Source organism: Cetorhinus maximus, chromosome 29 (genome assembly GCF_964194155.1).
Source record: "Cetorhinus maximus chromosome 29, sCetMax3.hap1.1, whole genome shotgun sequence".
NCBI lineage: Eukaryota > Metazoa > Chordata > Chondrichthyes > Lamniformes > Cetorhinidae > Cetorhinus > Cetorhinus maximus.
Window position 1 is genome coordinate 22,448,104 of NC_135907.1, and position 21,228 is coordinate 22,469,331.

Consider the following 21,228-nt stretch of genomic DNA (forward strand, 5'->3'; position numbering starts at 1 on the left):
CTATCACCAGTGGACAATGCAGCATGATTAACATACAATTAACACAAGCCGCTGCTAAAATGGATTGGAAGCAGCCAGGTTGGAGTTTAGGGTTGTCTCCTGTACCAACTCTTGGTCGATCTCTCTCTCTCTCTTTTTGGCAGAGAGAAACTGAACGCTGAAAGTTGTTTTTCCCTCCCCAATGTCTGGAGGAATGCACTCCCCACAGCTGAATTCCAAGGGGAGGTCACTAACTCTGTGGGTTGTTTGCTGATTGATCAGAGCTAAAGTTGGGTTGGAGTGGGGCCCTCTCTGATCCAAGCCTGACCTATTCTTCCTGCTTTGGGTTTTCACTTGGCAATGATGGTGCGACTTTAAACACAAACAATGGACGTTCGTGCCACGTTTTGCAGGAGTTTAAAAATGTCACCATGTAGCAAGAGCTTCAATAATAGCAGCAGCTCCAGCACAATGTAACACTTTCAGACCATGCCTACTTTGTGGGTAGAGGCCTATAAATGAACTTCTGGCAGCATCTTTGCAGATCTGTATTATGCAGCATTGTGGAAATAGGACACTGCACCAGATGGGCCTGGGTCTGCGTGTCTGCAAGTCACTAAAAATGGAATGTTTGATCATGCCTTTAAAGGGTAAATGTTGCAAGGTCCCCTGGCTCCATAAGAGAAATGCTTGCACTTCCATCCGTGCACTTTGTACCAAGGTAGAGCACTTCTTGTGGGTGTAAAGTGTGCTGCTGTGTAACAGTCTGCCTGACACATAACACTGCTCCTTTTTACATTTACTGCTTGCTTGGGTTAGAGCATGAAACTGCGTTAGCTCTTGGATCCAAGAACCTTAGCATAACAGGCTATTTGGCCCATAGTGCCTGTGCCAACCCTTTGAAAGTGCTATCCCACACCCCTGTACCTTTTCCCTCCTAGCCCTGCAAATTTTCAGCCCTCCAAATTCCTTCCTGAAAAATCGCCAGTAACTTGCAATGTCAGAAAAAAAAATTACATCTTTTCTGTTTGCCAATTACCTTAAAGTTGTGTCCTCTGGCTATAGACCCTTCAGACGGTGGGAGCGTCTCATTTTCCCTTACTAAAATGCTTCATGATTTTGAACACATCTGTTAAACCTCCCCTTACCTTCTGTACTCCAATGAGAACAATTCCAGCTTCTCTAGTCTCTCCATATAACCAAAGTCCCTCATCCCTATATCATTCCGATGGAGGTGGGGATGTAAAGGGATGAAGCTGCCGACTGATAGTTTGGGATCAGGAGGGAGTAGTAAAAACATAGCAAGGAGTGAGATTGGAAGAAGGATGGGGTCAGAGGAATGTGAAAGGGGAGAAGGATGGGAAGAGCATTGATAGCCGTGGATTGTTTAAGCTTGTGATCCTTCACATCTGAAAGAGAATTTTTTTTAAGGTGCCAGATGAGGTGAAGGATGAAATGGAACTGTGGTCCAGGACAGCTGGTTGGTACTGCTGATGAGAAAGTTATTGAGAATGTGTTTCTGGCAGTATATGACTTCTGGTTGAATCCTCTACTTGCCTCCCTTCACCAATCTGAGGTTTGGGGGGGGTTCTGCTGCATGGTGGTGTTTGTATTCGGTGCCCCCACTATAGTGGGGAGAACTTGCCGCATCACGAGGCTTAGGAAGATTAGATCTTAAGGCACACTGTGAGCAGCATACTGCGGGTGGGGTGAGGAGAGGAGTGATGTTCTAGAAACATTGATCCAAGATTTTGAGCAGGGCATAAATAACTCACCAAGGCACCTTCCAAACCTGTAACCTCTACCACCTAGAACACCAAAGGCAGCAGATGCATGGGAGCACCACCACCTGCAAGTTCCCCTCCAAGCCACTCAGACTTGGAAATATATCACCGTTCCTTCGCTGTCGCTGGGTCAAATCCTGGAACTCCCTCCCTAACAGCACTGTGGATGTACCTACAGCACATGGACTGCAGTAGTTCAAGCTCACCATCACCACCTCAAGGGCAATAAAAAGTGCTGGACTAGCCAGCGACACCTACGTTCCCTTAAAGAATAAATAAAATACCCTGGAGCCATTAGATGTTCATACACAAAGGTGATCTGCTTATCATTGATACAAAGCAAACTTTATTAGGCAGCTGTCAGTTCCACAGGTTACACAGAACAAGAAATTCTAAAGCAGTTGAGGTAAGCGTAACTCGAGGAGAAAGAAACTTTGGCTCTAACCAAGGGAACATTTAAAGGGTCTGTGCCCTCATTTAAAGGAAATCTGTACCTTGGTGTGAAAGCAATCCCTTCAGATGCCTACTAGACTCTGCTAAAAATGCCCTGGTGCTGGGGGAGTTGGAATATTAATGGGTCAAGTTCAACCAAAAGCCCAGTAACCATTTTTGGTTCTTGATATTTATTGGGTTACTCTCAATTACTCTTGGATGATTGAATCTGTGCTTTGTGCTGACTTGAGCTGCTTTTTAAATGACCTTGGTTGGGCCACATTTAGAATACCGTGCACTGGACTGGTCTCCATGTTACAAAAAGGATATAGAGTCACTGGAGAAGATGGAGGGGATTTTACAAGGATGATTCAGAGGTTATAAATGTCCAAGTGGGACTCTTTTTTCTCTCTAGAAAAGAAAAGGCTGAGGGATGATGTAACAGATCTTTTAAAATTATGAAGAGGCTTGATTGTGTACACGTAGAGAAACTCGTGGGGAACCCAAAACTAGAGCCATAAATATAATCAACCCAATAAGGAATTCAGGGGAAAATTCTAGACCCAGAGAGTGGTGAGAATGTGTAACTCACTACCACAGGGAGTGGTTGAAGTGAATAGCATTTAAGGGGGAAGCTGGATAAACACATGAGGAAGAAAGGAGTAGAAGATTACGCTGATAGAGTGAGATGGAGTAGGCCCGCACGGAGCCTGGGCTGCAAATCCCTCTTTCTTTAAGTTGGAATTCAGAAACGTTGAGTCAATGAACTCTGCCCTGCCAGTTATGTTTTTATTCATTGGATGCGGGTGTTGCTGGTTAGGCTGGCATTATTGCATCCCTAATTGCCCTTCAGAGGGCATTTAAGAGTCAACTCTGCTGTGGGTCTGGAGTCCTACGTAGGCCAGACCAGGTAAGGACAGCAGATTTCCTTCCCTAAAGGGCATTAGTGAACCAGATGGGTTTTATCAACAATGTTTTCATGGTCATCATTAGACTTTTAATTTTTTTTATTGAATTCAGATTTCACCATCTGCGCTGGTGGGATTCGAACCTGGGTCCTTAGAACATTACTCTTGAGTCTCTGGAATATGAGTCCAGTAACAATATAACTACACCACTGCCTCCCCACATGTAGTTGAAACCTGTTTCTGTGGACAGATGATAGCCTTGTGGAAGATGGAAGAACAAATGTGCATTCATATAGTAGTTTTTACATCCTCAGGCTGCCCTAACACTCTACTTTTAAAGTATAGTCACTGTTATTATGCAGACAAATACGTCAGGGGGATGAGGTGGGGTCCTCACTATATCTGCTTCAACCAAGTATGACGACTCATTCTATTTCCTCTGGCAGTGGGAGTGTAGAACAAGGGGGCAGGACCTTAAAATTAGAGTCAGGCTGTTCAGGGCTGATGTCAGGAAGCACTTCTTCACACACCGGTTGTGAAAACCTGGAATTGACTCCCCCAGAAAACTTCTGAGGCAGGGGGTCAATTGGAAATTTCAGAACTGGGGTTGGTAGATATTTGTTTGGGTAAATGTATTCAGGGTTACAGAGCCAAGGCAAGGATGGAATTAAAACACAGATCAGCCATGATCTAATGAATGGCAGCTTGCGGGGCTAAATAGGCTGCCCCTAAGTTCTGTTATCACCTACTCTAAAAGGGGGAGACATACATAACTTGCTTGAAAACACACGTAGGTAAAATACGATCCTCAGGAGAAACTCATTCTGTTCCTAGCAGTCATTGGCTTAAGTTAATTCTGCTGCCTGATGTCTCTCCTTGTACTCTTACTCGAGCCACTTTCTCTGTGTCCCTTTGTGTGGCTGACCTCTCAGATCTTTGACTTTCCCTCCGCCACCTCTTAAAGATGACCCGCTCAGTTGAACTTCTGCTGCGATGTGACAAGTACTCCTTGTAATTCTTGGTCAGTAGTGTGTAGAGAAACGGGTTAATGCAGCTGTTGCTGTAGGTCAGGCAGGTCATGAAGAAGTTGATGTACATGTGAACTGGTGGCGTTGAACTCGATGATTCGTATTTATAAAGCTTCACTAACTGCCAGACCCAAAAGGGTACAAAGCAGGCCCAATATGTCAAGATGATGCTAAAAATCATATACAGCACCTTCGGCTTTAGGGTACGATTACTATTGTCCAAAACCATCCTACCTGAGATCCAGTAGGTTTGTGCCAGTCGGATGTATAAGTATCCAATGATAACACCTGGAGCTAAAACACTGGTGTTGAATAAAATGGTAAGGTATGTTTTGTAGGCTTCAGGCTTCCAAGTTGGGTAGCAAATTCTCTTGGGTGATCCCATTGGATTGATGGTTTCTCTTAAATGGATCATAATCATCATTGGCAAGGTCAAAAGGCAGGACAGTAACCAAATGACCACAGTGATCATCTTTCTGCAGGTTCTTGAAGCCCTGATGTCCAGTGGTGTGGCCACAGCCCTGTATCTTTCAACGCTCATGACAGTGAGTATGAAAATACTGGCATGCATGGTCAAGAGATCCAGGCTGAGGAGGACTCTGCAGCCAATTTCCTCAAAGTACCAATCATTGGCAAAATAAGTACACACCACAAAAGGGACGGTGAACAAGTAGAGAAGGTCAGCCAGTGCTAGGTTTGTAATGTAGACGTACATGGACCCGGCAGACTTGATTGACTGGTTGGTAATCACCAAAGTGTAGATGTTGCCTACAATACCAAAGATACACATGATGGCCAGAGTGGCCCCGAGAAATGAGGTAATCAGGATCTCATTTATATTACCTTGGCTTTGAAGGGAGGAATTACTGGTCAAGTTGCCTTTTGTGAGTTGACCATTGCCAACTCCTTCCATTTTTGCCTCTCAGTTTGCCGCAGTGCCTTGAGACTCCTTACGGCATCTTCTTTTCCTGCTACCCTGTTTCAGGGCATCTACAAAAAAAAAATTAACAATATATTTTTTGATTAGCATGAGATTTCTTTGGCTGCCTTTTCTCATGCACACTTTTTTGTTTTATCCTGTAATTATATATTCTTTCCTGTACACATGGCCCCCAACTTCTGAAGCATCGAGCAGACTCTGCCAGTGCTTCTGTATCTGGGCATTAGAAGAATCCATAGCTGACCAAGATGTGACTTTCCCCTCTGATTTACTTTCTTCCACTCTTTCCATCTCATGTCTTGGACCCATGTTTGGCATATGCCCTATATGATACCTCTAAAATTGGCAACTGAGGGGAGTAGCTCCTGAACGGGTGCCCACCTGTATTGAGCTGTCATTGTTTGCAGTATTAAAGGGACAAACTTCCCTTCTAATATTAAAAGCAATGACAGTGTCATTAGAGTGCAGATGCCCTTTAAAAACTGCATGCCCAATCGTGTAGCCTGTTAACATTCCTTTCCAACTACTTAATGTGTGCTATATCCAGGATAGGGTACAACCTAGAGTCTTTTATATATATCTAAATTAACGCACAGGACAGAATTTATATTATCCCATGAGTAGCAGACTCCAGCCTGTATATAAATTCCTGAAGATTAATCTATTGAAGAAGCCCTTTGGCAAAGCGATGCAGAAAGAAGATCTCACAGCTATCAAGTTATCAGAGCTATCAAATCTATCAAGTTATTCAATGGCCTTCTGAATAGGAAGCATTCTTCCTACAATCACTGCAAGTGTTTGTCACTTGCCATATGAAGCATCTCTCGCAGACATTAGTCCTAAGTTTGTCTGTCACCAGTTTGAATGGACAGCCCCTTATTCTAATGTCACAGTTTACCTTTTGCATTCTATTTATATTTTATGCACTTCTATAATGCCTCCCTTGGTCTCCTCTTCATGAGTGCTGCAGTCCTGCTATCCTATTCGTACATATCGCAATACTCTGCTACTAGGAATGAGTCTTTTTACACTTCTCTCTGAACTGCCCTCAAACATGCCTGTTTCTCTTGTGACCCCATAAAGTTGGGAAACCATACGATTTTAGCAGAACCTCTTTACTGATTTTATGGTATAGCTCCACATCCTGTTCACTTTGTTAACTACTGCTTCATAAATTGGTGGGATTTCAGATGCAAGTGTAGCTAATTTAAGTGTATTTTGAGGTCTATGAATCTCACTGTTCATGTAATAATGATTCAGTTGCATCATAATTTATTGAAGCAAAAATGCAGTAAATATTTATGATCTGAAGCAGCCCATGTCCAAATGCAGCACTGTGCTGCATGTACACTGTGGGCGTCCCTACACCACATGGACTGCAGCGGTTCAAGAAGGCAGCTCACCACCACCTTCTCAAGGGCAATGAGGGATGAGCAATAAATGCTGGCCCAGCCAGCGATGCCCACATCCTGTGAATGAATTAAAAAAAAAGACCTGGACAATATCCAGGCTTGGGCTGACAAGTGGCAGGTAACATTCATGCCACACAAGTGCCAGGCAATGACCAACTCCAGCAAAAGAGAATCTAACCATTGCCCCTTGACATTCAATGGCATTAACATTGCTGAATCCCCCACTATCAACATCCTCGGGGTTACAATTGACCAGAAACTAAACTGGACTAGCCGTATAGATACTGCGGCTACAAGAACAGGTCAGAGGCTAGGAATCCTGCAGAAAGTAACTCACCTCCTGGCTCCCCAAAGCCTGTCCACCATCTACAAGGCACAAGTCAGGAGCATGATGGAATACTCTCCACTTGCCTGGATGAGTGCAGCCCTAACAACACAAGAAGCTTGACACAATCCAGGACAAAGCAGCCCCGCTTGATTGGCACCACATTCACAAACATTCATTCCCTCCACCACCGACACACAGTAGCAGCAGTGTGTACCATCTACAAGATGCACTGCAGGAATTCACCAAGGCTCCTTAGACAGCACCTTCCAAACCCACAACCACTACCCTCTAGAAGGACAAGGGCAGCAGACGCATGGGAACACCATCACCTGAAAGTTCCCCTCCAAGTCACTCACCTTTCTGACTTGGAAATATATCGCCGTTCCTTCACTGTTGCTGGGTCAAAATCCTGGAACTCCCTCCCTAACAGCACTTTGGGTGTACCTATAACCACATGGACTGCAGCGGTTCAAGAAGGCAGCTCACCATCACCATCTCAAGGGCAATTAGGGATGGGCAATAAATGCTGACCCAGCCAGTGAAGCCCACATCCCGTGAAAGAATAAAAAAAAGTGCAACACCATCATGACCTGCCAAGTTCCTGGCAACCCCTTGATCTCTTTCAACCTCCCCTTGAAATAGGCCAAGGGCCTTATCTCACATCAACATTCACTCATCAATTGGCTGAGGGTTGTTATTTTCACCTTATGCTCTTTCCCTGGAGAACAGGGTGAAGTAATGGAAGGTATCGCGGACTGATTAATTTCCTTATAGGCTGTGAGGTGAATACTCCCTCCACGGCCATTCTTATATCTGCTGATAGGGGGAAGCCAATCCTGTAGAATGTGGAGTAGGGAAGGGGGAGTGTAATTGGGAGGGTAACCATGGCCATTCTTTCTCTCCCTTCAGTTACCATGCCCGAAGGAGGCATTGGCGACCATGTACTTTGATGTGTTGGTCATTGGTTATGCTTGGCAAAGTACTGCAGTTGTTTGCTGTTGCCTTCTGCAGGTTCTGGCTGACCAGGAGACTCTCCCACTCTTACAACCTGCATAGGTGTATTGGAAGGATTTTGCAGGCTGATAAACTGTCTGGCCATGTTATAGGAATATGGGACTTAGGAGCAGGAGTACGCCGAAGGCCCTTTGAGCCTGCTCCACCATTCAACAAGATCATGGCTGATCTGGTTGTGGTCTTAACTCCACTTTCCTGTCTGCCTCCCATAACCCTGGACTCCCTTGTCTATCAAGAATCCATCTAACTCGGCCTTGAATAAATTCAAAGACCCAGCCTCCACTGTTTTCTGGAGAAAAGAATTCCACAGAATAACGACCCTCTGAGAGAAAACGTTTCTCCTAATTTTCAGTCATAAAGGGGAGACCTTATTTTTAAACTGTGTCCCCTAGTTCCAGCCTCCCCAACAAGTGGAAGCATCCTCCTAGTATCTATTCTGTCAAGTTCCCTCAGGATTGAATAATGCATCTTCCATGGCGATCAAGGGCTGGGGTGGTACTTGAATCCAGAGCTTCTGGCTCAGAGGCAGGGATACTATTCAGCGTACCACAGGAGCTCCCGTGGCAATTCCAGATCTCGTAAACGGTGTTTGGATGGAGGGTAGGGTGGGGTTGGGCTGTGATGGCCCCCATGGTGTGCTAGCCTGGTGATAATTGCTGTCTGGCTCACATATCAATAATAGCCGCTCAATTTGGATTCTTAAGGTTACTCGTCCAAAATAAGCCAAAACTGCTTCGGGAGAGGATTAAGATAAAAGAAACAAGCCCACATTTCTTTTGTGAAAATGCTGCTCCAGCTTCGTTTTGCTGACTAATCCTATGAAGATCAGAAGCTCACTTACTGGATTGAGGCCAGAACGTACTCACTTGTTGCTAAGCTAATGCCCGAGACCTAAGCCTTGTGGAGAACATTGGCATTTGACCAAACATTGGAGAATAACCCATTGTGGGAGAAGTGTGTTGTAACAAATAAGGAAGAACCAAACTGACACATATCTGAAATGCAGGTAGTCGATTAAACCAATATTAATTGAAGATGGGATCAGAATCAATTCAAAGAAAGATCTACTCCAGTAACAATAGAGCTACTCAAGAGCATCAAGCTCAGGATATCATAGAGAACTGTTTATTCATTCAAATAACAGCATAAATCTTACCCTTTGAGCAGAGATTGTGGACAATTTATCATGCTCTGTTTCATTATATAAAAAATTCCATAAGCTGCCTGTAGGATCCATCTCTGAACTGTCACTCGAATGAATGGCGAAAATGGCTTGGGAGACAGTCACGGAAGTATAATATTTCTCATAACAGTATTGTAATTTATTGTAAAAGTAAGTTGATAGTGGGGTTTGGATAGTTTCTGTGTGTGTGTGTCTATGGGATTGAATTGAATCGGAGACAGTTGGCCTGGAGGCTTTGATTCATCAAAAGAAGCTAGGTTTGAAATGCTAAATACATAAACACGGCTGAAGTTTTAGAATGTGAGGTGAGGAGAATTTGCATTTTTAGATAAATCAGGGCAGCTTGAATTTCAAAGAGATGGTAGGATGTTACGCCTAGCCAGAGAAGCTAGGCCAAGCAGTGTGTTTATTTTTCCCAAAGGTTACTGATAATATTAGCACCATGCAATGATTTATATTATGAGAGAAGTAAAGTTCCAAAGATATATGGGAACAATGGGATTTACATTAAAATGGAGAAACATGTATAAAGGTAAGTGAGGCTATGTGTCAGGGAAGGCACTGTAAGATCTACCAGAAGTGTCAAAAGCCTCCAGTATTTGTTCATTAAGCTGCTGTCTACAGAAACCGAAGCTGGGAAAAGCCACTTTGAATTCTACTGTCCAGGGTATTGTGTTGACTTGCCTGGATCTGTTTAAATCTATTTGTTTTTACTGTTGCCTTAACAGGAGTGTAACTGGAAGCCAGATTAATTAGGGGTTTTAGGAGTTATTATTGTCGTAATTTATGGACCTATGTATGTGCTTGAAATCTTTTGTTAATAAATGTTTAATTTTCTAAAAAATCTCTAGTCTTGGTGGACTTGTTACTACTGAATTCAGCACCTCAAGATAAATACAAATTGCAAAACCATTGTGATAGTGGGATCGAGTTTCCCTTGTGGATTCGACCTGCCTGGCACACATCATCTGCCGCATGATAACAAGAGACACTGAGTTCATATCTTTGGAATGGAAATTCATACCAACGTTAACATGGAAAAGCTGCAACAGACAATGGAGTTGTAATTTTCTTTTCCTGATTTTTAAGAGGTGCACTTTCATTCGCATTATCAATGTGAGGAATGTTGATAAAGGGAATGAATCATTTTAAATTCAGACCCCACTGTCCTATCAAACACTCCCAGGGCAAGTATAACACGGAGTTAGATACAGAGTAAAGCTCCCTCTACACTGTCCCCATCAAACACTCCCAGGACAGGTACAGCACGGGGTTAGATACAGAGTAAAGCTCCCTCTACACTGTCCCCATCAAACACTCCCAGGGCAGGTACAGCACTGGGTTAGATACAGAGTAAAGCTCCCTCTACATTGTCCCCATCAAACACTCCCAGGACAGGTACAGCACGGGGTTAGATACAGAGTAAAGCTCCCTCTACACTGTCCCCATCAAACACTCCCAGGACAGGTACAGCACGGGGTTAGATACAGAGTAAAGCTCCCTCTACACTGTCTCCATCAAACACTCCCAGGACAGGTACAGCACGGCGTTAGATACAGAGTAAAACTCCCTCTACACTGTCCCCATCAAACACTCCCAGGACAGGTACAGCACGGGGTTAGGCACAGGGTACCCCTTTGTCCTATTTGCCTGCCTTTTCACCATTCTGCCCCTTACCCACTGCATCCCCCCGCCCGGCCCTTTATCTCTGAAAGGGCTTTTCCTATGTTTGTGGGGGAGAGGCGTTTAAAGTTTGAATGTTGTCGGCTCCCTCGCTAATCGCCAGCAGTCCCGGAGATAAGGGGTTTAACAATCCCCACAGCCGCTGTTGGGCAGGATTTAAACAATACAAAGGCACAGCGCGTGTTGTGTGCCCGTGACTCTCGATTCCTGCAGACTGACTGTTTTCGAAGTTTGCATCACATGAAACCTAACCAAGTGTATCAGTACAAGTCTTCATTCACACAGAGTGCCTTAAGTATCTCATAAATAACAAATAAATCCTGATTGAATCTTAATGGTCTACTGGTGAATATTGCCATTGAAAATGTTATATGATGAAAGTAACCTTCAATATTTAAATGATGCTGTTAAACAACCATGGGATTAGCAAACTGTGAAATGCATTTCATTCAATGACATCCCTTTTAAAATTACAATGTTGAGCGTCCCTACCAGTAGCGCTCTTGAGTGAATGAGCTGTGCGTGAGAGACTTAGCCACGAGAACCGGTGGCGTCAAATTTGACCCCTAACCTATGGTCCTGTAACTCCTCTGTGGGCATTGGGTGAAGATGGGATGAGGAAATGAACTGTGGGCGTTGCTTCCCTGAGCTGGGGATTTTTTTACCCTGCTCCTGGAAGGTCGGTGGAGGCGCTGTTTTCACCTGCTTGTTAGTCTGTAAACAATATATCTCAAAAACTAATGGACGGATTTCAACAAAACTTGGGACGCAAATAGGGTTTGGCCCAAGGAAGAATTGATTAGTTTTTGGCAAAGACGCTGATCCAGATCTGGGACCCTGGACTTTTTTTGAAGGATCAGTTAACATTGGGAGGTGGGGTGAATTTGTTTTTTTTTTGAGAATGTTGTGGGATGTTTTATTTAGAAACTTGATTGTTTTTTAGAATGTTGTAAATTGTCTCAGCTGCTGTGGTGCAATTTGTCACAGCTGTCAACATGTGAGCAGAGTTTTCAGAGCAGCTTGTTGGATATGGATTTGCCTACAGCTTCCTCAGTGAGAAGGAAGCTCTTTTTTAAAAAAAAAACATTTCTTTTTTCAGCTGTGTAGTTACAGAGCATTAACCAGGCAGGGAAAAGCCTCAAGGAAGAGTTGTATAATTGTAAATAACGTTAACACAGCATTGGAGCGGCATGTACTACACTGCATGCCCTCTTCATTTGTCATTTCTGTACTTGTTAAACATGTGATACATGTGAAAATCATGGTCTAAATGTTGTGGACAAGATTTGAGCTCCTAAGTCACAAAGCAATGAGGCCTTTATACTTGCCAACTCTCAGTATTTTATGTGGGTGATCAGAATTTTGGTCTCCTCTTTCTCACCAATTCCTTTCCCCTCCCTTTCTTTCTCCATCTCCCTCTCTTTTTCTCTCTTCCAGTTTTGCACTCTGTTAAGCATTCTTTCTCTGCCTCCTAACTCTCTTCCTCTGCCTTTCTCTTTTTACATCTTCCTTTCCATTGCCTTTCTCCTTAGTTCTGTCACACAGTTCTTTCTCTGTGTTTCTTCCTATCTCTCTCTTTAGTTCTGTCACACTCTTCCTCTCCCTCTGTCCTTGCCCTGATATCACTTTCTCTTTCTCTCTCTTTAGCTCCATTTGGAATTTTACACTGACACACAGTTATCTCTCAGCACCAATAGGATTAGTGGGAGCAGCCTGATGTCCACACTACTCATACTGCACTCTTTGAACGCTATAAGCTGGGCAGTTCACAGGCCAGCACACAATATATGGACTTCAATTCTCAGTGTGATTTCAATAGGATTGAGAACTGGGAGCTATGTATAATGGACAGCTGATCCAATAGCACCCAGTTAATTCTATGTCCCAAAGTACAAACTATCCCAAGTTGCCTCCTCCAGCTCCCCTTTTTCAAAAATGTTCCCTTATCTTTCAGTTTGCCATTCTGATGAGAGATCTTCACTCGAAACATTAACCCCACTTTTCTTCTCTTCAGCAAAACTAATTCCATGGTTTTTCTGATTTTGTTTTAGATGTTGGTTAGTTTGTGACCATCAGTTAATTGATAAGAAAAAGCGTTGTCTAGAATTGAAGCTGCTTACCATCAGCAGGAGAACCAATGACTAGGTTTTACCCAGAGTAAAATTCAGCTTGGGGAGTGGGTGTTGTACACCCCATCACAGATTCCGTACTCCTGCTGATGCTGCACCTTCATTGAACCCAATAGTGGGAGGGAGCTGGTATTATTAATGACAACAACAGCTTTAGATGAGTTGAAGTTTACAGAGGACAGTAGGTCAGCCAAGAGAGCATTGGAATGGTCGATCCTGGAGGTGGTGAAGACATGGATGAGCCATCGGTTGAAATGGTTGATATAATATCTTTAAGGTTGAAAAGCATCCCAGGACACTTCACAGAGGCACAAGCAAGGAAAACGAAAAGGATATTGCGCCAATAAAACAAAAGGTTAGAGAAAGCTTGGTCCAAGGGGTACTTTTCTAAGGAAGGCTGAGAGGGAACCCCAGAGTACCGGACAGTGTCAGGGTGAAGCAAAAAGGAGGGATTCACAAGAGTAGAAATTTTGGTCATGGAGGAGCTTCATAAGGTTGTAGGAGGTGACAGAGAGGAGTCAATGAAGGGATTTCAACGCAAGGATCAAAGTATTAAATTTGGGGCATTGGAGGACCAGGACAGTGGGAAATGGGACTTGGTGCCAGATGGGATGGGGACGGGGCAGCAGAGCTTTAGATGAGTTGAAGTTTACAGAGGATGGTAGGCCAGCCAAGAGAGCATTGGAATAGTCGAGTCTGGAGGTGGTGAAGACATGGATGAGCCATCGGTTGAAATGATTGCAAGGTAGTTAAGAATGAGGAAGGTCATTCAGTCGACCTTAATCCATCTACCTAGTGAGATGCTTCATCCATTGCGACACCCGAATGTTTCTTGAAAGATTCTAAGGTTTTTACTTTCTGGTGCCCATTCTGAATGCCAATCATTCAGTGAGGAGAAACCTTCTGATAGCAGCCTTAAAACTTTAAATGTTTAAACTGGTGAAGTTTACAAAGAAAGAACTTACATTTCAACCTCACAATGACCCCATAGCTCATCACAGCTCTTTACTCTTTACAGCCAATGAAGTATTTTTGAAGTGCAGCCATTGTTACAATATAGGAAACCTGGCAGCCAATTTGGGCACAGCAAGCTCCCACAGACTGCAACGTGATAATGACCAGATAATCTGTCCTTAGTGATGTTGGCTGATGCCCAGGATACCATGAAGAACTCCCCTGCTCTTCTTTTGAGGAGAGTGTTCCAGATTCCACTACCCTTTGTGTGAACAAGTGCTTCATTTCACTCCCGAATAGCTTGGCTCAAATTTTCTTATGTCCCCTTGATCTTGATTCCCCCGCCACAGTAAAGAGTTTCTATCTGTCCAAACTACCCAATCCTTTGAATGCTTTAAACACCTCGATCGGATCTAAATCTTCTAAACTCGAGGGAATACAAGCCAAGTTAAGTCGTTGTCCTTATAATTTAACTCTTTAAGCCCCAGTATCATTCTAGTGAATCTGTGCTTCAGCCTTTCCCTCACTTGTTCTTCCCTGAGACATAACTGAGCACAGTTACTCCAGACGGCATCTGACCAAGGCTCTGTACAACCGAAGTAGAAGTTTGTACTCCAGCTACCTTGAGATAAAACCAACAACCACATTGGCCTTTTTGATTGAGTGGGGAGGGAGGGAGATAGTGGCGGTGTGATGGGGGGAGAATTCTATTAAAATGGGGTATGGGTCCCCAGCCTGCACCAAGTTAACCAGTCTCAGTCGGGGTAACGGAAGAGGTGTTGTGATTTCACCCGGATCCCCTCAGTTATGGGCAGTCCGTGGCGCTTGTGTGTGAATATTTGATGAGGCCAGTCCACGATGCCTCGTGCCGTGTAATAGACTACCAACTCACGCTGTCGAGGACACACCAAGAATGACCACCTAGGCTGAGGTAGCATAGAGACACCAGTGGCCAAGAGGTCAGAGGGAGAAAATTACAAGGGGCAATTAAAAAAGACAAATGTAAGACAAAAAGTTAAATTGATCATAAATAGAAAATATTGACTCCAGCTTACATTGATCCAGTGTTGCAGCCGCTCTTGTCTTCCCTCCATCCTGCTAAGTCTATCTGGTCTTCAGATGAATTCCTGCAATGTTCCTGGTTTGATTCAGAACAAAACACGTCTGCTTTCCTCTTAAAGAAGCATGCAAACCAACCAAATTCAGGACTTTTGGCCCTATCTCATGTCAGTGAGATTCTCTATTTTCCATCTGTCTCACTCCAAAGCAATAGCTGAACACCATGTTTATCAAACAAGGCATTTCTGTCAGCCACGTAATCCATCTTCTCATTGAGAGCCACAGGGTAGAGGGATTGATACGGTGAAAAGAGAATAAACTACTGCTCCAGTGGCTAGCTCTCCCTCCCAATTTATCCTCTTATCTCTCTCGCTCACAGTCTCCACCCCCTCCCTCTATCCCTCAGTTTCTCTCTCCCACTCTCATTTCTTTTTCTTCTCCCTCTTCCCTCTCTCCCTGCCACCTTCTCTCCTTCTTGTTCACCCTGACCCTCTGTCTCCCCTGCCCACACCCTCTCTCTACCCCTCTCCCTTTCCCCTTCCTCTCACTGTCTGACTTCCTTCTCCTTCCTTCCCCTCCCTCTCCTTCCCCTGCCTCTCCCCCTTCTCTCCCTCTTCCCCTTTATGCTCTCCCTTTCTCCTTCCCTCCCTCTTTCTCCCTCACCCTCCCTCTCTCTTCACCCTTCTCTCTCTCTCTCTTTCTCTCTCACTCTCTCCTCCTCTCTCTGTCAGACTCTATGTTTAGCTTGGTTACTGCTGACTGGCTTTGTCAGCTGATTGCTGACCCAGACACTAATCTCAACATCTACATGAGAAAAATAATGCGATATTCTGTCTGTCATCCACTCCTGGCCAGTGAAATTCCATTCCCAGTTCACACCCTTCCTTCATTCTTCTAACTCAAGATTGCTCTCGTTTTGCTCTTTTTCTTCTCTTTTAACATTCTCTCATTTTGTGTTTCTCATATTTTCCCTCATTCTATTACTCCTCTCGCTCATTTTCAATCGCTGGTGTTACTAGAGGGAACTGGTGCACCTTTCCTATTAGAACTTATAAAGCAACTTTTACATCACTTGGGCATCTCAAAGCACTTCACACCCAGTGAAGTGCTTTGTAAAGTCACCCTTACAACGGAGGGAAATTCGTGGCAACTAATTTGCACACAGCAAGCTCCCACACAGAGCAGCCAAATAAATCATCGGAAAATCTGTTTCAGTGATGTCGGTTGAGGCCAGAACACTGGGCAGAATGTCTCGCTTTTAAAATTCTCATCCCTGTGTTCAAATTCCTCCGTGACCTTGCCCCATCCCTATCTCGCTAACATTCCGAGGTCTCTGTGTTCCTCCAGTTCTGGCCTCTTGCGCACAATCGCTCCAGCACTGTCAACTGTGCCTTCGGCTGCCTGGGCCCTAAGCTGTGGAACTCCCCCGCTCTTCTCGAAATCTCTCTCTTCCTTTTAAGATGCTCCTTACAACCTAGCTTTTTGACCAAGCTTTTGGTCATCTGTCCAAATGTTCCCTTGTGTGGCTCAGCGTCAGATTTTGCCTGGCAACAATCCAGTGAAGCACTGAGGGACTATATAAATGCAAGTTAATATTGTTATGGTGTGAGGCACCAACTCTCCGGGAAGAAAGCTGAATGGATAAGGTCCCTGGTCTCTCCAGGAACCGTAGATTAGTCTCCTGCACAACTGCCACAAGCAACATCCAGGAGAGAGAAAAAAATCATAGGCCCACTGAAAAAAATGGGCTTTTTAATAAAATAAATATTGGAGATGGGGATGAGAAGGGCGTTTATTTGGAAATGGAATATCCAGGAATATGTTCAAACAGAGTTGGCTGTTCTGCCAACTCTGTAGTTGTTATGTGGTTAGGGGCATGTTTGAAGGGAGCTAATCAAGTTGACGGTGACATGAGTTAAAGGAATGTTTTTATAAATAGGATTGCTGCTGTGTATTTTGAGTTCTGGGCTGACTAGTTTTGTTGTGGTTTGTCTGAGCTGAACAGCAAAAGCCGATGAGTTAAATTGGAAGTCTGCAACACAAACACCTCACAGTCTCTTGTGTTGCGTAATGTGGTGGGGTTTGCTGCTGACACCTCGTTTTTTAACGGTGAGGACAGAGAAAAGAAAGAACTTGCGTTTATATAGCACCCTTCACGACTTCAGGGCATCCCAAAGTGCTTTTCAGCCAATGAAGTACTTTCTGAAGTATACTTGCAAGGTGATTCATTTCGATATAAAGAACCAGGGGAGACAATATAAAATAAAAGATTTTTAAAAATTCATTCATGGGATGTGGCTGTCGCTGGCTGGGCCAGCATTTATTGCCCATCCCTAATTGCCCTTGTTCAGAGGGCATTTAAGAGTCAACCACATTGTTGTGGGTCTGGAGTCACATGTAGGCCAGACCAGGTAAGGATGGCAGATTTCCATCCCTAAAGGGCATTAGTGAGCCAGATGTGTTCTTACAACAATTGACAATGGGTGATCATTAGACATTTAATTCCAGATTTTTATTGAATTCAATTTTATTTGATTCAAATTCCACCATTTGCCTTGGGGGGATTCAAACCCGCAATAGATCACTACCCTGGGTCTCTGGATTACTAGTCCAGCGACAAGACCACCACATCATTGCCTCCCTGTAAACTCTAAAGCAGGTGCAGGAGCAGAGAGACCCGGGTGTAGAAGTGCACCAATCATTGAAGGTGAAAGGAAAGGCTGAGAATAAAGCATATGAGATCCTGGGCGTTAGGAATAGGGACGTACAGTAAAAAAGCAAGGAAGTTATGATAAACCTGTATAAAACTTTGGTTTGCTGTCAACTGGAGTATCCTGTCCAATCCTGGGCACCATGCTTTAGGAAGGATGTGAGATAGTGTGGAAAAGATTCACGAGAATGGTCGCAGGGGTGAGGAACTTCAGTTACGTGGATAGATTGGAGAAGCTGGGACTGATTTTCTTGGAGAAGAGAAGGTCGAAAGGAGAGAGCGTTCAAAATCATGACGGGTCTGGACAGAGTAACGGGGAGAAACTGTCCCCGTTGGTGGAAGGGTCGAGAACTAGAGGACACCGATTTAAGGTGATTGGTAAAAGAAGCAATAGCGACACGAAGAAAATCCTTTTTATGTAGTGGTTAGGATCTGGAAGGTGCTGCCTGAAAGTGGTTTAAATGCAGATTCAATTCAATCCTCTCCACAGGTGCTGCCAGACCTGCAGAGTATTTCCAGCATTCTCCATCTTTCTTTCAGATTTCCAATATCCACAGTGTTTTGCTCTTGTAGCAACGTTCCTGCTCTTCTTCAAAATAGTGGCTGTGGTATCTTTTCCATCCGCCTGTGACAGACTTTGCTTTTCCACAATCGGCTCGTTTAGCCTTCAAAAGGAGTGCCACAGACGACCTCATCTGACCTCACCGAGCTGCATTCCCATCATCTCTCGCACATGGAAGCAGCTGAGGGCAGACAGGGCCTCACTTAATGTCTCACCTGAAAGACTGCACCTCCAACTGTGTAGCATTCCCTCAGTACCACGCTGGGAGTATCAGCCTTGGCTATGTGTTCGCATCTTAGGAGTGGCCGAACATTTATCTCTCAGTCGGCATCACTAAAGCAAATGATCTCACTATCAAGTTGCTGTGTGTGGGGTCTTACTGTGTGCAAATTGGCTGTTGCATTTCCTACATCAGTGGCTACGCTTCAAGAAGTAAGTCATTGGCTGTAAAGCGCTTTGGAACTCCCTGCAGTATGAAAGACGCTTTATAAAGTGCAAGTTCTTTCATTCTTACATTCTTTCCCTGTCTCTGCATTGCGAGACGTTTCGATAATTGCAATTGGATCTTTGGTTTGCTGTGACTGACAGCGGACTGATCTGGAACCTGTCCTGCGGTGTTACTCCTCTTCTGCCCCTCACATTTTGCTCTGCTTGAGTTTAATCGATTAACCTGCATCTCGTCACTTTGTGATTTCTGATTCACTCCCTCTCAGTGTGACGCCCCTGTCAATAACCACACTCCCTCTGACTTCAAGCCTCTGCGTCACATCTCACAGCAAGAGCAGCTATTGAACGCATTCAACTGCTGCTGAGTTTCTAAAAATGATTGTTTTTTTTCTTTATTGCTGTTAATTTTTGCGCTCATTGAGGTGGGGAAAGCTTTCCACCTCAGGTTGACCCGTTCTGGCAATGAGCACTCCCAGGTCAAGTGTAACATGTGCGTATCCAATTCTGGCCCCCTTCAATTGCTGAGCCATTGATGGCCGTGCCTTCTGCCGCCTGGGCCTAAGCTCTGAAATTCTCTCTCCAAACCTCTCTGCCTCTCTCTCCCCCTTTAAGAACCTCCCTTAAACCTTCCCCTTCGACCAAGGGTTTGGTAATCTGTCCCTAATATCTCCTCCTGTGGCTCCATATGACATTTTGTTTGATAATGGTTCTGTTAAGTTCCTTGAGAAGTTCTATTAATTAAGTGCTGTATAAATCCAAGTTGTTGTTGCTTGCAACTGCTGGATAGGCAATGTTTAAGTCCAACTGTGGATCTGAGCTCTGAAAGGTTATTTAATCGTGGAGGGATCACATGAGGGCTTGATCCAGTCCTCGTCTTACTTCCCAACAGCTAACATGAGCTGAGTTTGGATCCAGGAATTTCTGGTTTGCATAAATTCAAATTAAACAGTTGACACCTTATCAGTTGGTTTACTGGAGGTGCTTATATCTGATCTGTTTTTTTCTGTTATCAGTCATCCCAGTGGCTTCTGTGCTATAGAACAATTAGATACTAGATAAAAACAAAAAGCTAAAAGCTACTGCGGATGTTGGAAATCCAAAACAAAAACAGAATTACCTGGAAAAACTCAGCAGGTCTGACAGCGTCTGTGGAGAGAAAGACAGAGTTAACGTTTCGAGTCCGTAGGACTCTTCTTCAGAGCTAAAGCGAGGTAGAAATGCGGTGAAATATATACTGTTTAAGGGGTGGATGGAATAGGTGAAGCTGGACAGAAAACCAGCGATAGTTGGAGGCAAAGGAGAGATCGACAATGATGTCATAAACAAAAGGTCAAAGGGTTGTTAATAGTGGTGGTGCTGGCTAAAGGAGGTGCTAATGGTGACATTAAGAGTGGAAAGCAGGATGTGATAATGGCCGGGCCAGGGTAAGCGCTCTGGAAAGTGACAGGTAGCCCCTAGTGGGGGCGGGGTGGGGGGAGAGGACATTGGTGGGAAAAAAGATTGAAAATAGGTTAAAAGCTGGGGATGAAACAATGAATAAGAATGGAAATAAATTTAAAAAAATAATTATAATGAAAGTAAGTGGGAAAAAAAATCGAAAAAAAGGGGGGGATCAAAAAGGAGCGGGGATGGAGGAGAGAGTTCATGATCTAAAGTTGTTGAACTCAATGTTCAGTCCGGAAGGCTGTAAAGTGCCTAGTTGGAAGATGAGGTGCTGTTCCTCCAGTTTGCGTTGAGCTTCACTGGAACATTGCAGCAAGCCAAGGACAGACATGTGGGCATGAGAGCAGGGTGGAGTGTTGAAATGGCAAGCGACAGGGAGGTCTGGGTCATGCTTGCGGACAGACCGAAGGTGTTCCGCAAAGCGGTCACCCAGTCTGCGTTTGGTCTCTCCAATGTAGAGGAAACCGCATTGGGAGCAACGAATGCAGTAGACTAAGTTGAGGGAAATTAAAGTGAAATGCTGCTTCACTTGAAAGGAGTGCTTGGGCCCTTGGACGGTGAGGAGGGGGGAAGTAAAGGGGCAGGTGTTGCACCTTCTGCGGTTGCATGGGAAGGTGCTGTGGGAGGGGGTTGAAGTGTATGGGTGTGATGGAGGAGTGGACCAGGGTGCCCCGGAGGTAACGGTCCCTACAGAATGCCACCGGGGTGGGTGAAGGGAAGATGTGTTTGGTGGTGGCATCATCCTGGAGTTGGTGGAAATGGCGGAGGATGATCCTTTGAATGCGGAGGCTGGTGGGGTGAAAAGTGAGGACAAGGGGGACCCTATCATGGTTTTGGGAGGGAGAGGAAGGTGTGAGGGTGGATACACGGGAGATGGGTTGGACACGGTTGAGGGCCCTGTCAACCACCGTGGGTGGGAAACCTCGGTTAGGGAAGAAGGAAGACATGTCAGAGGAACTGTTTTGGAAAGTGGCATCATCAGAACAGATGCGACAGAGGCAAAGGAACTGAGAGAATGGGATGGAATCTTCACAGGAGTCAGGGTGTGGAGCTGTAGTCGAGGTAGCTGTGGGAGTCGGTAGGCTTGTAATGGATATTGGTGGACAGTCTATCACCAGAAAGTGAGACAGAGAGGTCAAGGAAGGGAAGGGAAGTGTCAGAGATGGACCATGTGAAAATGATGGAGGGGTGGAAATTGGAAGCAAAATTGATAAATTTTTCCAGGTCCCGACG

At 44.6% G+C, this 21,228-nt stretch overlaps 1 protein-coding gene across 1 annotated transcript; it reads right to left on the minus strand.

Annotated features, from left to right (window-relative positions):
• Positions 1 to 3,841: 3,841 nt before the first annotated feature.
• On the minus strand, positions 3,842 to 15,316 carry LOC144669431 (urotensin-2 receptor-like). The gene is made up of 2 exons (XM_078531856.1): positions 14,830 to 15,316; positions 3,842 to 5,121 (listed from the first exon to the last, which is right to left on the minus strand). Exon 2 carries the CDS (start codon positions 5,042 to 5,044, stop codon positions 3,941 to 3,943), a length of 1,104 nt encoding a protein of 367 aa, XP_078387982.1. The 5' UTR covers positions 5,045 to 5,121; positions 14,830 to 15,316; the 3' UTR covers positions 3,842 to 3,940.
• Positions 15,317 to 21,228: the final 5,912 nt, after the last annotated feature.